We start from the raw sequence: 17167 nt of genomic DNA, 5'->3' as shown, positions 1-17167 counted from the left end.
TTGGGTGGCAAATGAGCAAATATCAGGAATATAACTCTGAGCAAGGAGAGTTGCTGATGGATATTCCCACTTTTAAATGTTCAGAGAGAACTGATACTGTTTTGGGATGCCTAAACATGTGATGAGGTAGAACGATTACAATAAACCACAACTACAAGCAGGAGGCAGTGACTAATGCCACCCAGACGTGGCTTACAGGGGCCCTCCACAGTAATGGGAATGTTTTATTACTTGCCAGGGGTTGAGACTTGTATATCTTGACTGTCTGAAATATTTAGTGAAATAACCTTACTATGAGTTAATTAATAACCTACCTAAAGATTATTTTTGGAGACAAGGCTTTAGGGAAGCAAAGATAATTTCAAATGTTATCCAAAGTGTATTGAATAAACAAACAATGAGTAGGCTATGAAAATGGCAACCCGAGCCACAGGAGACGCCCTGACTTAGTGCCCCATGGTGCCACTGCATGGACCATTAGCTACAGCAACATCTCTTTCATGTTACAAAGAAATTAGTACATACCACAGTCTTCAAAGTGAACAAAGATTACTCACTCTTAAAAAGTTATTAAAAGCACTTGGCTTTTGACCTTTACAACTCCATTTGTATAGAGTATGGGTCAGTTTTTTCTTAAGCAATAAAAACAGTCAAATGCCATTCTAAGCTCCATCAAAAATAACAAAACAAAAACCCACATATTACCCAAGTCACCATGATTTTTAAAAATGTACTTTTATTTTGAGATCAGAGGAGAACTAAAATAATGAGCTTTTATTAATTCACTAACATATTTAATGTCCAAATAGGGAAGGAATAGGACAATGAAAAAGAAAACATTTACATTCAAGGACAAGCTACACCCAATGAGCTCATTAAACACAGGATTGCACTTTAAGCACAAAATGGGAAAACAAATGCCAGTAGATAGTTGCAGAAGACACACGTGAGTGGTGGGCTGTGTGGGTGGGTAGTGCGGGATTAATGAGTGCGGAAGGCCATAGAGGGTCACTCTGAGCACCGTGTATGTAGTGGCATGGGAGTCATGCTCAGGGTCACTGACACGAAAACATTTTCTGTGGACTGGCATCACAAGAATGGGAGTTAGGAATGTGTGGTGGCGTCTGTGAAGGTGGGCGCCCAGTTTTCATCTATTTGTCAGAGTCTCTAAGACAGCAGACAGCAGGCTACCCTCTCCTCCCCAAACTACCTTTCCTTCTTTCCTTTCCTTTCCTTTCCTTTCCTTTCCTTTCCTTTCCTTTCCTTTCCTTTCCTTTCCTTTCCTTTCCTTTCCTTTCCTTTCCTTTCCTTCCCTTTCTCTCTCTCTCTCTCTCTCTCTCTCTCTCTCTCTCTCTCTCTCTTTCTCTTTCTCTCTCTTACTTCCCTTTCTCCCTTCTAAATGTTTATTTTCCCTCACTTCCCAGCCTATGACTATGGACTGGCTAATCCATGAGGTACATGCAGAGTGGCTGATCAGGGACTCTTGTCTTAAACAGTGCAAAGGGCATTTACTCTAAGTTTTCAGGCAATACTCTGGCATGGCTTTCCTGGAGTTTACCCCCTGTGTTTGTCTTCAGTTGTGCTATGCTAAAAAGCTCTGGGAAGAAACATTCTTGAGTTCTAAAGTCGTGAATTTATAAAAATAACCACTGAAGAGCTGAGGGAAACCCTTTTAAAACTTTCTTTCCTTATGGAAAAGAAGAAGAAAAGAAACGTGTCATGGACAAACTGTTGGAATTAGTTATCAAATGTACATTGGATCATTTTCCAATATTCCCAGTATTAATTCTCATGGTATTCTCGTGACATTTATGTATCTTCAGTTTGCACACCAAAGACATTAGTAAATCACATACTCTGGAGTTGTCTTACTATCTAGCCACAGCCTCCTAACTGGCATTCATGGCTGTGGGCATGTTTTGTATGTTGTCCAGCTGAATATGATCAGCAGTTCTAGCATAAGGAGGGAAAGGGATCCAGCTTCTCTCTCAGGATACAATACTCTGATGAGTTTTGGCCCTTACACAGGCTCTCTGAGGGGGCTGGAGAGATGGCTTAGTAGCTAAGAGTGCTTGCTAAGGAAACCTGAAGACTCATGAGGAAACATGAGTATCCCTGCAACTTTGTAAAAAGCTGAGAGTGCTTACATGGGCCTGTAACCACTAGGGTTTGTGGGCTACCAAGCTAGCACTAGGTTCAGTGAAACACCCTTCTAAAAGGAATAAGATGGAGAGTGATAAAGTCAGACCTCCACCATCCCCCTGCACTTCCCACATATAGGTACCTATACCTGTTCACACGTGTATACATCACACATGTACAAACTCACAAATACACATTTATTGAAAAAGCCCTTTGCATAGCTCTTAAACAATGATTGCATCTTAGAATGTTAAAAATAGTTCCATGTGAAATAGAAATTCAGGGAGTTTAGTCATTTTTGAAAATCCTCGTTGCTGTGAGTTGGGTCTCTCTCACTGCCCTCCATTCCCATTGCTATCTCACTCGTCCACCACGAGGTTCACATGAGTCAATGTGCACGTGTTAAGTCACGTGGCTGGAGTTCGCCAGGTAAAATTGTAGTTTATTGTAAGATCACAAAAGAGTGGTTTTTTTTTCAGCCTGAAATGGCGTGTTCAAACTTGTTTTCCTCAGTGAAAAACCGTGGTCAAAAGACACTCTTATCAGAGTGGAAAACAATATGCTTGATGCTATTTTCTGGGACCTGGGATGGGTTTCATTGAAAAGAGTTTATTTTAAAATATCGTATAGGTGAATTAGAAATGCTCTTACTCGTCTAGTAGAGCTCCTTTTTTTCCCCCAGATGTTTGTGTTGGTGAGAAACCAACACCACTGTCTAGACCTCTAGGATACAGTAATCAAGCATGAATGGAAAACATTCAAAGGTCGCACTTCAATCCAGACCTACAACATCCTGCTATTCAAGACCAGATTAAAGATGATGGGTCATGATAAACTGAGCCATGCTGACTGCTGACTCAGTAATTTGAGAGTTGTCTGCAAAAAGCTAAATATGTCACCAAAAATTTACGAGATAAAACAAAGTCTAGACTCCATAAAATGTGCTGTTTCCCCGACTACAGGTTGTCAACGGCCAGCTGCTGTGCCGTGACTTTTACACCAGCATCCTGTAAATCAAGACCCTTCAGCCTTTATGTAGAGAAATTGCTGGATGTCATTTGACTCCCAGAGAGGCATTTGCGTGTGTGTATCTGTGATTGCTTAGATGTGCCATGTTGATAAGGAGTTTCCTGAGGACAAAAGGACTAACATGGAACCACGAGGTTCAGTTGTCATTAGCTAAGACTTATCAAACAATAATATTCAATGTTTTCAACATATTGTTGTGATTTTTATTGTTTATAAGTTTCTAATTCCTGAACACACGTGTATATGTGTGTGTATGTGTAGGTGTGTATGTGTGTGTGTATGTGTGTGTGTGTAGATGCCAGAGGTTAGCCTTGGTATCATTCCTCAGAAACCATCCACATTTTTTTTTTTTTTTTGCAGATAAGATCGCTCACTGGGACCTAGGTAAGGCTAGGCTGTCCAGAAAGCTCTATGGGTTGTTCTGTCTCTCCAGGACTGGGATTACAAGGCTATATATTCACATCTAGCATGCTGTTTTAACACAGGTGCTGGGGATTGAACTAAAGTCCTTATGCTTTTCTAGCAAGTTCTTCAGTGACTGAGTTATCACCCAGCCTCTGACAATGCATACTTATTATTTCTCTTGATGGAAATGATTAAGATTCCTGCTATGGAGGCTAAGCGTGGACACCTCTCTGTCCCTATTCTGGGATCAGCACCAAGATTACTTTTGCTGCAAAGTTACAGGGAGCCATTGTAGGTTGGAAGAATCATCAGAAGGAACTCCTCTGTTCTCTCAATGTCAAATCTTCATTACACATATGTGGAGGTATATCTGTTTTACACTGAATGTAAGGTTTGGGTCAATCAGAAAAGGCAAACCTTATTGCTCTCTATGTCATACAGGAGTAAAATCACAGGGGTACCATATGCCTAGAGAGACATACATACATACATACACATCTTCAAGCATGTTGTATTTATGTATGTGTTTATACACACACTTATATATTTGGTAGAAAGAGGAAACTGACCAGTCAGTTGAGTAACTAATGGGAGAATTCCCTGGAATATGGAACGATTACATAAATGCTGTTATGAAACTCAATGCTTGTATTTATCTTACTACCTCACTTCTGAGTTTTTTTCTTACACACACACACACACACACACACACACACACCCTGCCACATTCTCCTAGAGACTCTTCTACAATGATCTGATGGTTTTTATTTTCACAGAAAATAAGGGGAAAGACATCACCATGATGTTAAAGTTTATGTGTAAAGGAAGCTTGCACCTATAAACACAATTCATAAGCATGCGGAAGGAGCATGACCCTGACAAAATACAAGTAAGGGTGAAGCAGCATGTATGCCCTTTTGCTTTGTAATGTAACTGGACCAGCGGTGACTTCCTGATGCAAAAGGGGAGGAAGGGCCAGAGAGGGATAAGCACAAGGACAGGAAGGCAGGAAAAAGAGAGGAAAGGGTGAAAGAGGGAAGTGAGCAGCGGGGAGAAGGAGAAACAGAAGAATTCCAGGGCCTGGCTCAGCAAGCACCTTCCTCTAGCTGTCCAAGCTTGCTTCTCAGCTCATTTTCTATGTAGATCGTTTTTGCTGTCAGGTACAGGCATAGCAATTGGAGCCAAGAGATGACCTTTAATTTATCTCTGTCTCATTTCTGCTGCCTGCTACAGGGTCCATGACCAGGTGTGCACTCAGTATTAGGTAATATGAAATTGATAAAGGTAGTTCCCATCTGGTAGAATAACCCCCTTTCGTACCCTTTGCTTCTGTGGGTGTCTTACATGCCTTATCATTACACAGTGTCTGGTCAATGTCTTCTTGACTGTCCAGTGTGGCCAATCTCCTCTAGAGTGTATAGTGTATAATCAGTGTCTGCTTGAATGTATGATATATGATCAACGTTCTCTTGACTGTATACCATATTATTCATATACTGTTATTATTCATGTTCTTTACCTTGTTTTTATACACGTTACTCGAAGATGAAATGCTCATGCTGAAAATTTGCTATTGTCTTTTTTCTAAATTAGGCTTGTTCTTTGACCACCTCATATATATGTGTACAATACATTTTGATTTGTCTTATTTCACCATCTTTAGCTCTCTCCCATCCCTACCGATTCCTCCACCTCCCTACAAATTTCTTTCCCATGTTCACGCCTTTTTGTTTTGTTTGTAGCCCACTGCTTTTAAAAAAGGTCATGTGCATGAATCCATTTGAGCCTGGTGGGCTCCCCAGTGGGTGAAGACAATGATTCCCCGCCCCCAGGCATCCAATAACAGCCAGTAGCTCAGTGGGGGAGGGTCTTACTTTCCTTTCCCTGTGTCTTTAACCCTCCCTACCAAGTAATAATAAGAAATAATAATAAGATTGGTTGGAATACAATAGTAAAAATCACCTCTAATATAAAGTAAGGCCCAATACTTGAATGTCCTTTTCACATCCAGATGTCTTAATCAATCGGGAAAATTGGCACAAATCCTCATATCCTTTGATAATTTTCACATTGACATAATGGATGCCTGCACTGAGTAGATGGTGATTACTAAGATCAATCAGTGTAGTGAAGTTAAGGCAGGAACTTCAAATAGCTAGTCATAGTCACATCACGCCTGCAACCATTAACGAAGAGAAAAGAATGGGTCCATGTTCACTTGTTCATGCTCAGCTCAGTTTCTCTACTCTTACACAGTTCAGGACCCCCAGCCTAGGGAATGGAGCTACTCAAAGTGGGATGGGACTTCCACGTAGATTAACTGAACACAACCCTCACAGACTGACCCACTGTGAATAACCCCTCACTGAGACTCTTCCTAAGTGACTTCAGCTCTCGTCAAGTTGGCGACTACAGAAGCAAGAAGCAAAGGTCACCACTAGACAGCATTAAATAAAATAACAATGACACCACATTTTAAATACAATAGACCTACTTTTCTTTTCTATTAAAATTTAAATCAAAAATGTATTTTTAAAGTTCTTAGTAGACAAAAAAGAGTCTTGACTTCCAGCTTGGATCTTTAAGAATTCCTATGGGATCCCAAATCACTCAGGCCACCCCATCTCAGTTCTATAGTTCACGAGTGCTGAAGTCTGGGTATAACTGTGCGTGTAAACTGAATTATTAAAAGCACAACTTCTAATTTTAGTTCAGTCTGTTTTAGATTGTGATGTATTTTATGTTTTGGTCCCTTAACTTTGAAAAAGAGGTCAACATCTTATTTTTAAAAAAATGATTAAAAATGTGACCTAGCATTTTGGAAGTAAGTCTTTTTCTCCTTTAGACAGGAGAAATGCCAGTTACCAGGAAAGATATACTACCAGGCTTGACCTGTATCTGTCAAGAGAGGATTTCTCTTGGTTCTGTGGATGAATCACATAGTTTCTCTTATTTATTCTTCTCTACAGGCTATGCTGTGTGCAGGAAGGGATCTGGCCTCAAAGGGTCCTGCAGGCCAGCTTCAACTGGAGTTCTTCAACCTTTATATTTATGCTGGGCTGTGAAGAGTGACGGAATTATGAGTGGATGTGTAAGGAATGAATGAAGTCCTGAGTGAATGTGTATTGTTGACAATGAGCACAGTTATATATCAAGGACTCCAGTGCCTGAGACCTACGGGAGGGACAAAGCCTTCCCTGGGTAAGATTAAGAGGATGGCAAAGCCTTCCTCTGGCCCAAGTGCAAATGTTGACTATGTATGTACAGAGTATCAACCAGCTTCTACCCTGGGATAACTCTAGCCTGAGATTGCTCCATGATGGAGGAGACTCCCTAGTGAGATACCTGCAGCTACCTTCATCTGTATACCACAGTCCCGCCTCCTTACTCCACTGTATCTAATAAACCTGCTTCCTCCATCAAGGTGGGTCAATCAGACTGCTAAGTTTCCAGGTTGCTGCAGCAACTGGTGTCCTCCACCAGAGCAAGCACAGCTCACCCTACCCCAGATTTTCTCTATGTGCCGGTGTGTCTGTCCTCTCTCCATTTCTTTGCCATCCCAGCCTGGTTTCCAGGACCAAGTGTTGCAGAGTGTGGCAGCAGACCTTTGTGCTTGCAGTTTTTCTCATGCTAAGTCATCAGTTTGCAAGGTGCAGCTCATACTGTGAAGGTAGCAGGTTAGTGCATGTTTTTCAAAGCTACATACACACCTTGCTGATACAGCCCCTTTACAAGCCTGCCTTCTCCCACATCCCCGGTGATGGACATTTAAAGAGCCTGTCAGTGGTGAACTTCAGGCATCTCTTAGAGCTTGGAGCTCATTTGCAATTCTTCCTTAGTAAAATGAAGTTTACTAGACCCAGTAAGTCTACAGTCAGGTGTCATACCTATGACAGGGAGGCAAGGGTTCTGTCTGTCTTTTGTTTGTCATTCAGTGTCCAGGGCAGTGTTTGGTATACATTAGATACTCAATAAATCTTTATAAAGTGGATTAAAGACAATTGACAGGTTTGGAGGCTCCTAGACCTTGTTTATGAAACTCACGAATGCATTTTTAACATATTTCCCCAAATCCTTTAATTTAAAGGAGACTAAAAATGGTAGTGTTTACGTCTCAGGATGATTTTGAACATGGAATGAGAAAATCTCTCTAGACCTTTGAGTACAGACATGGTGCTTAGTAGGCACCCATGGGCTGCATACAAATGATGGCAGCACCAGCTGGCAGCCACCACCGTTGATTCACAGTCACAATAGTTCTGTGTCTAGTCTTGGGCTGAGAAGAGCAGCTGTAGTACCACCATCATGGGTCTGATTATGATGGAACAGGAATAAGTCTGCCCTGTACTATGATTATGTCTTGATCAATAATTCCAGGCAGTCACTTGAAGATATCAGTGCTTATTGATGACCCCCATGGAAGAATACTGAGGGGGACCAAACAGTACGAGCCTTCCTTGTGACACAGGACTCCAGCACATATCAAGTGGGTGGTGACTCCTCCCTTTTTGAGACTATCAGATTACCTTAAAGGTAAATAAGTGACTGAACCAGAAATGAACAACATTTATGTTCAACCTCAATTTCCACCTACCTCCTTCCTCCGGCGCAGGGAGCTTCCAGAGGAATGTTCTTTTAAACCAAGTTTTTGCTGCATAGCATAGCTTCTGCTCCTCAATCAATACATATATCCTTCCTACCAAGGCATTGACTTTAGACATCTAGTTATTCCAATCACACAGACCTCTGGAAGGTGGGAATGCCATCCATGCATACCACTTTCAAGAAGTAAGAGTTACAGCTGTTTTGTTCCAGAGAGGGACCTATGCAGGACAGCCCCTTTCAAACGCCGGCTTTGACATTCAGCACCCTTTCCCCTACACAGTGGAGCTACATACTTGAAACCCTAGGCTTGCTGGCTCTGCTGCTCTTTGACACGCTCGGGTCCAACCAGATAACAGTGTCCAACGCAGGTTGCAGCTTGCCTGGGAAGCTGTCCAGAGATTGCCCATCTAAGTGTGACAAACCCACATGCAAGGCTGATTTCCTCATCAGTGTACAGAACAGTTATTCTGGTCACTTCCTTAGAGAGTTCACAAAGGTCTCTTCCAAAAAAAAATCACTTCCTTTAGGTCTTTGGTTGTTGCTCTTCGGAGGTATAGAAATAAACTCATGTGCCACTGAAATTTTACAAGTCCCTGTGATTGGTTTTGGAACTGATTGAGCTACCTCTGCTCCAAAGCCCTAGGCAAATGATGTTGATAGTGTGCTACGATGGGCAAAGATCCTCAGGAAATAGTACATAAAGAAAAGAGAGGTGGGTGTGATAATAACAAAACAAGGCTGTGCTTTCTCAGTATGCCAAAGGCTCCTCTGGGCATGTCTGATAGTAGCTCACTTAACCCTTAACTGTGTATATGATGTAGGTACTGTGATCACCTTTTGTGTGTTGGTGTGAGGAACATTATTTTGTCCAAAGTTATCAAATGCAAGAGTCACAATCTTTTTTTAAAATTCCCCCTTTTATTAAGAACCCACTATTTTCTCCTACAATACATCCTGATTCCTGTTCCCCTCCCTCCACTCCTCCCCGTTCTTCTCCACTCCCCCTCCTCTCCAGAGTCACTCCCTTTCTGTCTCTGCTTAGAAAAAGAACAGGCTTCTAAGAGATAATGGCCAGACATGACAAAATAAAACGTAATAAGATACAAGGAAAACTGTCACATGGAAGTTGGGCAAGACAAGCTAACAGAGGAAGAGAGTCCTAAGAAAAGACACAAGAACCAGAGACCCAGTGGTTCACACACTCAGGAATCTCATAAAAACACTAAGCTGACAGCTGTGATACATACGCAGAGGACCTGATGCAGAGCCGTGTAGGCCCGTGCTTGCTGCTTTAGTCTGAGTTCATGTGATCTTTGAAGAGTCACAGTCTTCACTCGGGCAGTCAGAGGCACAGCTGCAACCTCAGTCCCCACATTATCATACATCAAAGGCACCCTTGACACTGACTCATTCTCGCTTTATCAAAATAGTAAGTTCAGGGGCTGTCCGCTCACATCACAGTAGCTCATGAAGCATCCCTGATGGTTGCTTGCCTCTCTTTAAAAGTCTAGAGGAGGGCTGTCTTTGTTTACCGCATATTTTGAGGCATACCTCACTCCTGGTTAAAAGGCATTCCATGTGCCTTTACTTGCTTTTCACTGTGAACCAAGGGAGAGCATAGAGCAGCTCGCAGAGTCAATGTTTGTGGTTGCCCTTCATTGGAATGGGGCCAGAATCCTTGAGAACAAGTACACTGCAAATCAGGCCAGACACTCACATTGCTGGCTTATTACAGAAATACAGGAATCCCTTTCCCAAAAGACATATGGTAATAAACACACAATAAAAAAACTCAGGGGTCCAATCCCATGCACACACACACACACACACACACAATGATTTGTTTTATGTCAGCTGAAGCTCATTTAGATTGAAATTCGCCTAAATTTTCTTGCTTCATAATCAATTAACCTGTTTTTCTCCCTTAGGTGCTTAGCTCTGGAGACAGCACCCTGCCTTGTGTCTCAACATTTGAGACACTTAGATTTCCCCCTTAGATAAGAAGATATCATGTCTTTCATAGAGACATTGGATTCCCTTTTCCCAATCTATGTGTTTTCATACTATTCATTTCACTTTATTAGGTCTTTTTAAAACTAGCACAGATTTCCCTTTTTAACCCAGCAATTCCTCTTCCCATGCAGAAGAAAATTACTATACATCCCAAAGAGTCTGGATTTGCTTTACTTCCAGTATTTTTAACTAATTCTACCTCCAGTTTTAATGTGTTTTTATAGTTCTTTGGAGTTGTCTTAACTGGCTTGTAGAAGTTCGTCAAATATACACCACTCCATAGACAGCTCACTATGAGAGCCTGGCACCACAATTACAAGAGTTAATGTTTATGGGCGCCCTTCACTGAAGCTAGAGTCCTTGACACTCACTGCGTCAAGGGCCTCGAAAACCACAGTAAGTACTAAAAGTATTTTTAGTTTACAGTCTATGGATAGAGTCAAAGGATTCAGAAAATGGGGCAGGAAACAAAATCATACATAGAGTTTTTCTAAAACTCTATTTACCATTTCCACAGTCATAAATGTGTGGTCTGAACATTTCTATAGGTATGTCTCATTGCCATTGGTTTCCTTCATAACTCCCTATATTTTATTTACACATTCGTAAATATTTTGAGAAGCGAGCCATAGGCTTTATCAGAACCCCACAGTGATTCATCTTAACATAGGCCGAGAGGCCTTGTGGGAAACAATTATGAGGCAACTGGCTGTGGGGGATCAAATGCACTTCGATGCCAAGATGTCCAGGTATCAAGTGGGAGGGAGATGAGGGAGCAGCATGAGGGGTGCTACGCTTAGACTGTGAGGACCTCAAAGAGATGGGAGAAACACAAGCCGTTCAGTCCGACAGGGCCGTGCGCCCCATCCATCAATCACAACTGTCCGCAAATTCCCACTCAGTGAACACTTAGTGACACAATCAGCTCTTAAAAAAGAAGGCGGTGAGCCCGGAGGGCTGGGGCCCTGGGTAAGAGAAACTCTTGGGGACTGTGCCTGGGCGCAGGGAGGGGCATAGATCGAAGCGGGTTAAAATGAAGACAACCCAGTCTGTCACTTCTCACGACTGGGTGGCCTTTTCCCAGTGGCAGTTCTGCAGTGTGTTTAAATAAGAACGCAGATCCTTAAAAATGTCAGAGCTCTGTGCCACAGGACTTTAAGGCAAGGAGAATAAATGACAGGTTTCTACATGGCATAATTTAGGGTATCATAAGTAGGGTACCATTAAATTATGGGGGTGGAGTGGGAAAGACTGGCCAAGGCGTGGGAGAGACAGAGATAACCTAAAAAGAAAGCTTAAGACTTCATCCCGTGACCAAACTCTTCGCCTAGGTAGAAATAGCCAAAGTCTCTGGTTGTTGAGAAGCCCCGTGCAAGTCACTGGGGCCATCAGCCTCAAGGCAGGAGCATTCCAGTCACTATGAGCAGAAGCACTTTCCACTAGATGCTCCCAATTCCCCATGCCTGTCACGTCATTTGTTTCACAGTGAAGAGGGAGGTGGGTGAGGACTTTTCTACCACCCTCCGTTCTGCAAGGGAAGGCCAAGTCATATTAAAAAAAACATTTTCTCTGCTGTTCAGAGAAGAGAATCTCCATGAACTCTCAACAGCTGTGGTTTAGTGTTTTGGTCAGTGGGAGGGCTCAGTGCAGACATGCTGGAAGGGAGGGGGTGGGGTGAGCACTCTTGAGAGTTGCAACAGACCAATCTCCAATTTACAAGCACCGACAGTGTCAGCCATGGGCCAAGGGCCAGCGAGCATGCAACAGTGTCCAGGTCCCCAGTAATCAGCATCAACCGTTGCCCAAGTTCTCTTTCTTTGCCCACATTCTCCACTATATAAACATCCTAGCGTGCCTATGCTCCTCCTTGAGGAGCCGAGCAACATGAAGAATTCCTTCTGTGCGACTGGAGTAGCAAAATCCTATTTGCTGCCAGGGCTGTGGGAATGCTTCGTTTTCCATCACACATCAAAAGCAATGACTGTTCTCCAGGTGGTTTGTATTAATGACTTTGTATTGGCTCCTGCATTTGGACTCTACAAATAGCCTGTTAATACAGGGCCCAAAAAAAAAAAAAAAATGAAGGACACGGAACTTTCAAGCCATAACATTCATGATATTCTCATTCTCGTCTGTCCTCAGCTGTCAAACTCTAGATTTTATGAAAATTGAAGAGGAAATCCGGGAAAAATGGTAAGTTTCAATTAGCCTAAAAAATTCAAGCTAAAACAGCAAACCATAATCAAACATTGTTATAATAATAATTAGGTTTATAATAATGAGGTAATAGTTCTTTTCTTTCTTTATTTAGTTCAACCAGTTCTGGTTGGGTATCTTATACTTGTGTATCTTATGTCCTTGGCTTCCTCTGGTCAACTGCAAGTTGTCACTGGATAATTTGGGAAGTCTGATTGCTTTAATTAAGACATCACATTCTGTTTTCAAGCAGTAATAACATGGTAAAATTTAAAACAATTTGTTTTCTGGTTAAATTTAATATTGTTCATCTTCTCCCTGTATTATTTAGGTCAATGGAGAAAAATTTTCGTTTATTATATGGCGGCTCACATCTATAACCTAAGCACTGGAGATATGTAGAAGCCTACCTGAGATACATAGCAAGGCCTTGTCTCAAAGGTCATCAACAGATCACAGTCACTCCAAGAATCTCAGCCTGCCAAGGTCTGAAACTTTCATGTTTATCTTCATAATCTGCCTTATCACATTCTCACACCTTAAATCCACCCTCCCCAAGTCCTGTGCAGACAATTACTTGATATCAAACGACCTCTGTCAAGAACATGGCCCAGAAACCTGCATCAACCTTTGGAGGCACGTCTAAAATGGTTAACAATTCCTGGAGTCCCTCCAGTATTCGAAAAACAACTGGATTAACAACCCAACATCAACAAAAGTTGAGAAAACATACTCTTTGACCCCTCCACGTGGATGGCTGAGTCGAGTTCACTCAGGGCATCAACAAGGAACGCCAGAAGGCTGTTGGAATAGGGCTCTCCTCCCAGGGCCCCTCCCCACCACAGTGAGATGCTATCTGCTGTCAGGTTCAGAATATTCTTCCTATCCGGAATTAAGCAGACCTCCTTTTTTTCCTCATTGGAGTCCTTCAAACACAGACCTGCCATTTGGCGCCTGTCATATGAGCCCTGGAACGTTTGAATCGCACCAATGTATAGATGTTTCATTGCATCTCAAATGGCTGCTTCTGGCATACCTGGTACCCTCTTGGAACTCAGAGCTTAGGCTGGAGGGAACACCAGCTGACTGATGTTGGGCGGGGACTCCCACTAACCCACACCCTGCCAGGCCCCTGGTCTGCTCAAGTCAGGCCTGGCCACTTCAGGCCAGACCTGCTGGGAAGATTGACCCTCCACCAACTGCTCTGCAGAGCTCAGGGCTACAGCCTGCTGTTTGTCATCTCCACCGCTGATTTACTGACACTCCAAAGGACCTTGCTTTTCTTCTCAAGGTTAAAAAAAAAGCCCCAAAACCTTAGCTGGAAACAATCAGACCAATAGCAAGAGGCAATAAGAGAAAAAGAAGCCCCCCCACACCCCCGAGACGTCGAATTCCAGAGACTGCTATATTCTAATTGATGAGCTAGTTAATTTCACGAGTTAATTACAGAGTCTGTGTATTCAAAGGCTTTCTGGTTAATTCCCAGCTCTCCCCTCCATGCCCCTCACCTGCCAGCCGTCGCTCTCTGGTGTTTTTCCAGATAGCATCCAGCGCCCTGGCGGTGGAGTCCCTGATGTGGTCGCTGAAGGACCTCCGCAGCGGGGCTCGCAGGGGTCGAGCCATCACGTGGTCGTCGGGGTCCCCCATCCACCCGCGAGTGACTTGGGGCGGAACTCCCGGGACCCCCTTTCCTCCCGGGCGCTCAGGACGCAGGCATTGCGGCTGGCGCTGCGGCCTCGGGAAGCGGCTGCAGGCGGCCTCCTGGCCCACAGCCCAGCGTGCGCTGTGGCCACATCTGGAAAGGCTTAGGGCCAGCGGCTCCCGCGCCCGCTATCGGGATGCGCCCAGTGTAACCCAATCACCTAGCTCGTTATGCCGTGCCGTGCCGCTTCCTGAAGATGCCAGCCTCCTCTTCCTAGTGACCCAGCAGAGAGCAGAGCAGGTAGCGCTGTCACCCAGGCTCCTTCTCATCACCGCAGCAATTGATCTTCCTGGCCCCAGGTTTTAGAGCCAGCTGGTTGTTAGACCAATGCTCACTTTTAAGTTGTGGTTATGCAGTAAAGCCGAAACGGCTGCACTGTTTCTTAAACCGTAGCCTGAGTTTTTAAAATAAAATATTCACCAGCTCCCTGTATTTCCTCTCCACGGCGATCCTTTACAGTCAGTGGTTTATTCTGATGAGCCCAGGCTTCGCCTCAAAATTAGATTCAAACATGCCCAGGTTTCACGACCCTACCTTTCCGAGTAAGCAAACTGATTGATTATTGGTTACACATCAAATACCCATCTCAAAAGATTTTTACAAATAAGCGCCAGGCAGTTCTCGTACAGTTTTGGGAATGAAATGTGAGCCAATTGCTTTTTCTTTTTACAAGATGCGCCATTGCGTTTCTAAAGCGCCGAACATCAATGCCAATGAGTTTGGCAGGTTTACTGACGTCTTTCTCCTTCTCACTGTCCCAGGTTCCATAGTGTTAACTTTCACGGTTTGGCAGGGAAGCCTAGCACTGGTGTGAGACAGTATCACAGGACCACTTCACAACCTTTGCAAGATGAAATGACCTTGGAAGTGCAGCGTGCAAATAAATGGTCGGGTGCTGCGTGAATGCTAATTGTTACCGTAATGCTAATTGTTTTAAGTCAAGAAGCCATTTTAACCCACCCCGATCTCCTGCGGCTTCACAGTTCTATGTGTATCCGCTTTTCCATACACGGTTGACAACTTAGTCATACAAAAACACCATGCAAACAAGTGAGACTGCTCAGACGTTGCAACTAACAGTAGTAACTACAGCATTGTAATAACATATATATCCTAAGACTTACTGTCCCCAACTTGTTAAAGCGCACAAGGCACCTACACTGGTCTGTTTTGATTGCTGTAAGAGGCTGCACAGTTACACAGAGGTTTATTTAGCTTACAATTTTTAAGGTCACTTTCAAGTGGCCCTATTAGGTCAGCCTTTACTAAGGGCCTAATGGCAGGTGGCATCATTGTATTAATATGTGAGGAAAAGATCTCTGTGCCAGACAGGAAGGGAGAGAGACCCAGGGTCAAGTTCACTCTCACAACAATTCAGTCTTGACAGGACTCATTCTGAATCCCATGTGAGTTAATTCAACCCATGATCAAGCCAGTCAGAGACCTCAGTCTCCACTAGGTCCAAGCACTTCAAAGTCCTCCCATCTCACTGAGGTTCAAGCCCTCAACACTCATCCTTGGGGGAGCAACTTCAGATTACTTCTAAGCAGTAGCTTAGCAATTAAGAATGTTCTTCTCACTGCCTGATTGTTCTGTAATTTTTCCCTGGACTAGGCATGAATTTGGAGACATTAATACAGTTTAGACTCTAAACTTCAGAGGATCCTAATTGCTGAATAACAGACTTCTAAGCCTGGAGCGTGTGAGACCTTAGGCTTAGTTGCCAGAACTGGGAAAAAGAAAAACAAAAAGAGCAAATAACCCTCTGCCTCCCAAAACCCATAGAAAGATTTCACCTACTTACTTGATGGTTCCGTTTTAGAACGAATCACTAACTCCCAGCACATTACCATCTCAGATTTCAAGTTGTATTACAGAACTATAATAATACAACCAGCACTGATCAATGGAATAGAACTGAAGAACTGGACATAACTCCACATACTTATACACACCTGATTTTTGACAAAGAAGCTGCCCCCCCCACACACACTGGAAAGAAAATAGCATCTTCAACAAATGGTGCAGGTCAAACTAGATGGCTTCAGGTAGAAGAATGAAAATACAACCAAATCTGTCACCCTGCACAGAACTCAACTTCAGATGGATCAAGGACCTCAACATAGGACCAGGTACTCTGAATCTGACAGCTGGGAAAGCGGGGAACAGGCTTGAACTTATTGGCAGGAGAAAGGACTTTCTGAACAGACCCTGATAGTGCAGGCATCAAGAACAACAAATGGGATTTAATGAAGCTAAAAAGTTTCTGTACAGCAAAGAACGCTATTGTTTGAGGAAAGTAGCAGCCTAGAGAATGAGAAAGTCTTCACCAGTTCTACATGTGACAGATATACACACCACACAAACACACACACACACATGTATGTATGTATCTAGAATATATAAAGAACCAAAGAAACACAAAAATGAATAACCCAATTAAAAATGGAGTATAGAAATGAACAGAGAATTCTCAAAAAAGATGAAACACAAATGGTTGAGAAACATAAAAATATTCAACATTCTTAGCTATCAGAATTATGCAAAATAAAACTACTTTGAGGTCCCATCTTAACCCAGTCAGAATGGCTAGGGCAAATTAAACAGCTCATGCTGGCAAAGGACTGAGTGGGGGGGTGCTACAGGGGAGGGAACACACTCATTAATGGTGGGAGTACAAAATGGTACAGCTGGTATGGAAATAAGTGTGGAGACATCTCAGGAAGCTGAGAATTGATCTACCATCAAGATCCTGCTATACCACTCTTTGGCGTATACCAAAAGAATTGTAGCCTACTACAGAGACGCTTGCTCACCCATGTTCATTGCTGCTCTATCCATAATTGACCCAGAAACTGGAAGCAGCCTATGTGTTCATCCACAGAGAAATGGGTAGTTCACACATAGACTATTACTCAGCTAGTAAGAAATTGAGATTTGCAGGCAAGTGGATGGAACTAGAAATAGTCATCCTGACGGAGGTAACTCTGACCCAGAGAGACAAAGATGACATGTTTGCTCTTATATGTGGATGTTAACTTCTAAGTTTTAGCTATGTGTGTTTAAATTAGAAGA

The 17167-nt window shown here is 43.0% G+C and overlaps 1 protein-coding gene and 1 long non-coding RNA gene across 5 annotated transcripts in view; one reads left to right on the top strand and one right to left on the bottom strand.

Annotated features, from left to right (window-relative positions):
- Positions 1 to 17167, bottom strand: part of Dlc1 (DLC1 Rho GTPase activating protein) — a 359377-nt gene that overhangs the window by 153678 nt on the left and 188532 nt on the right. The window contains exon 1 of one of the 4 annotated variants that reach the window (XM_040731984.1): positions 13899 to 14945. The exons of the other annotated variants lie outside the window; for them this stretch is intronic. Within the exon in view, the coding sequence (XP_040587918.1) occupies positions 13899 to 14037 (139 nt within the window). The 5' untranslated portion in view covers positions 14038 to 14945. Of the gene's footprint in view, positions 1 to 13898; positions 14946 to 17167 lie in introns of those variants that run through there. 4 annotated transcript variants of the gene reach the window in all.
- Positions 11913 to 14524, top strand: LOC121134182. The gene is made up of 2 exons (XR_005871224.1): positions 11913 to 12387; positions 12722 to 14524. It is a non-coding gene; the product is annotated as an uncharacterized LOC121134182 (long non-coding RNA).

This window comes from Mesocricetus auratus, unplaced genomic scaffold (assembly GCF_017639785.1).
Source record: "Mesocricetus auratus isolate SY011 unplaced genomic scaffold, BCM_Maur_2.0 Super-Scaffold_100026, whole genome shotgun sequence".
Taxonomy (NCBI): Eukaryota; Metazoa; Chordata; class Mammalia; order Rodentia; family Cricetidae; genus Mesocricetus; species Mesocricetus auratus.
This window is presented reverse-complemented; position numbering and strand designations above follow the sequence as displayed.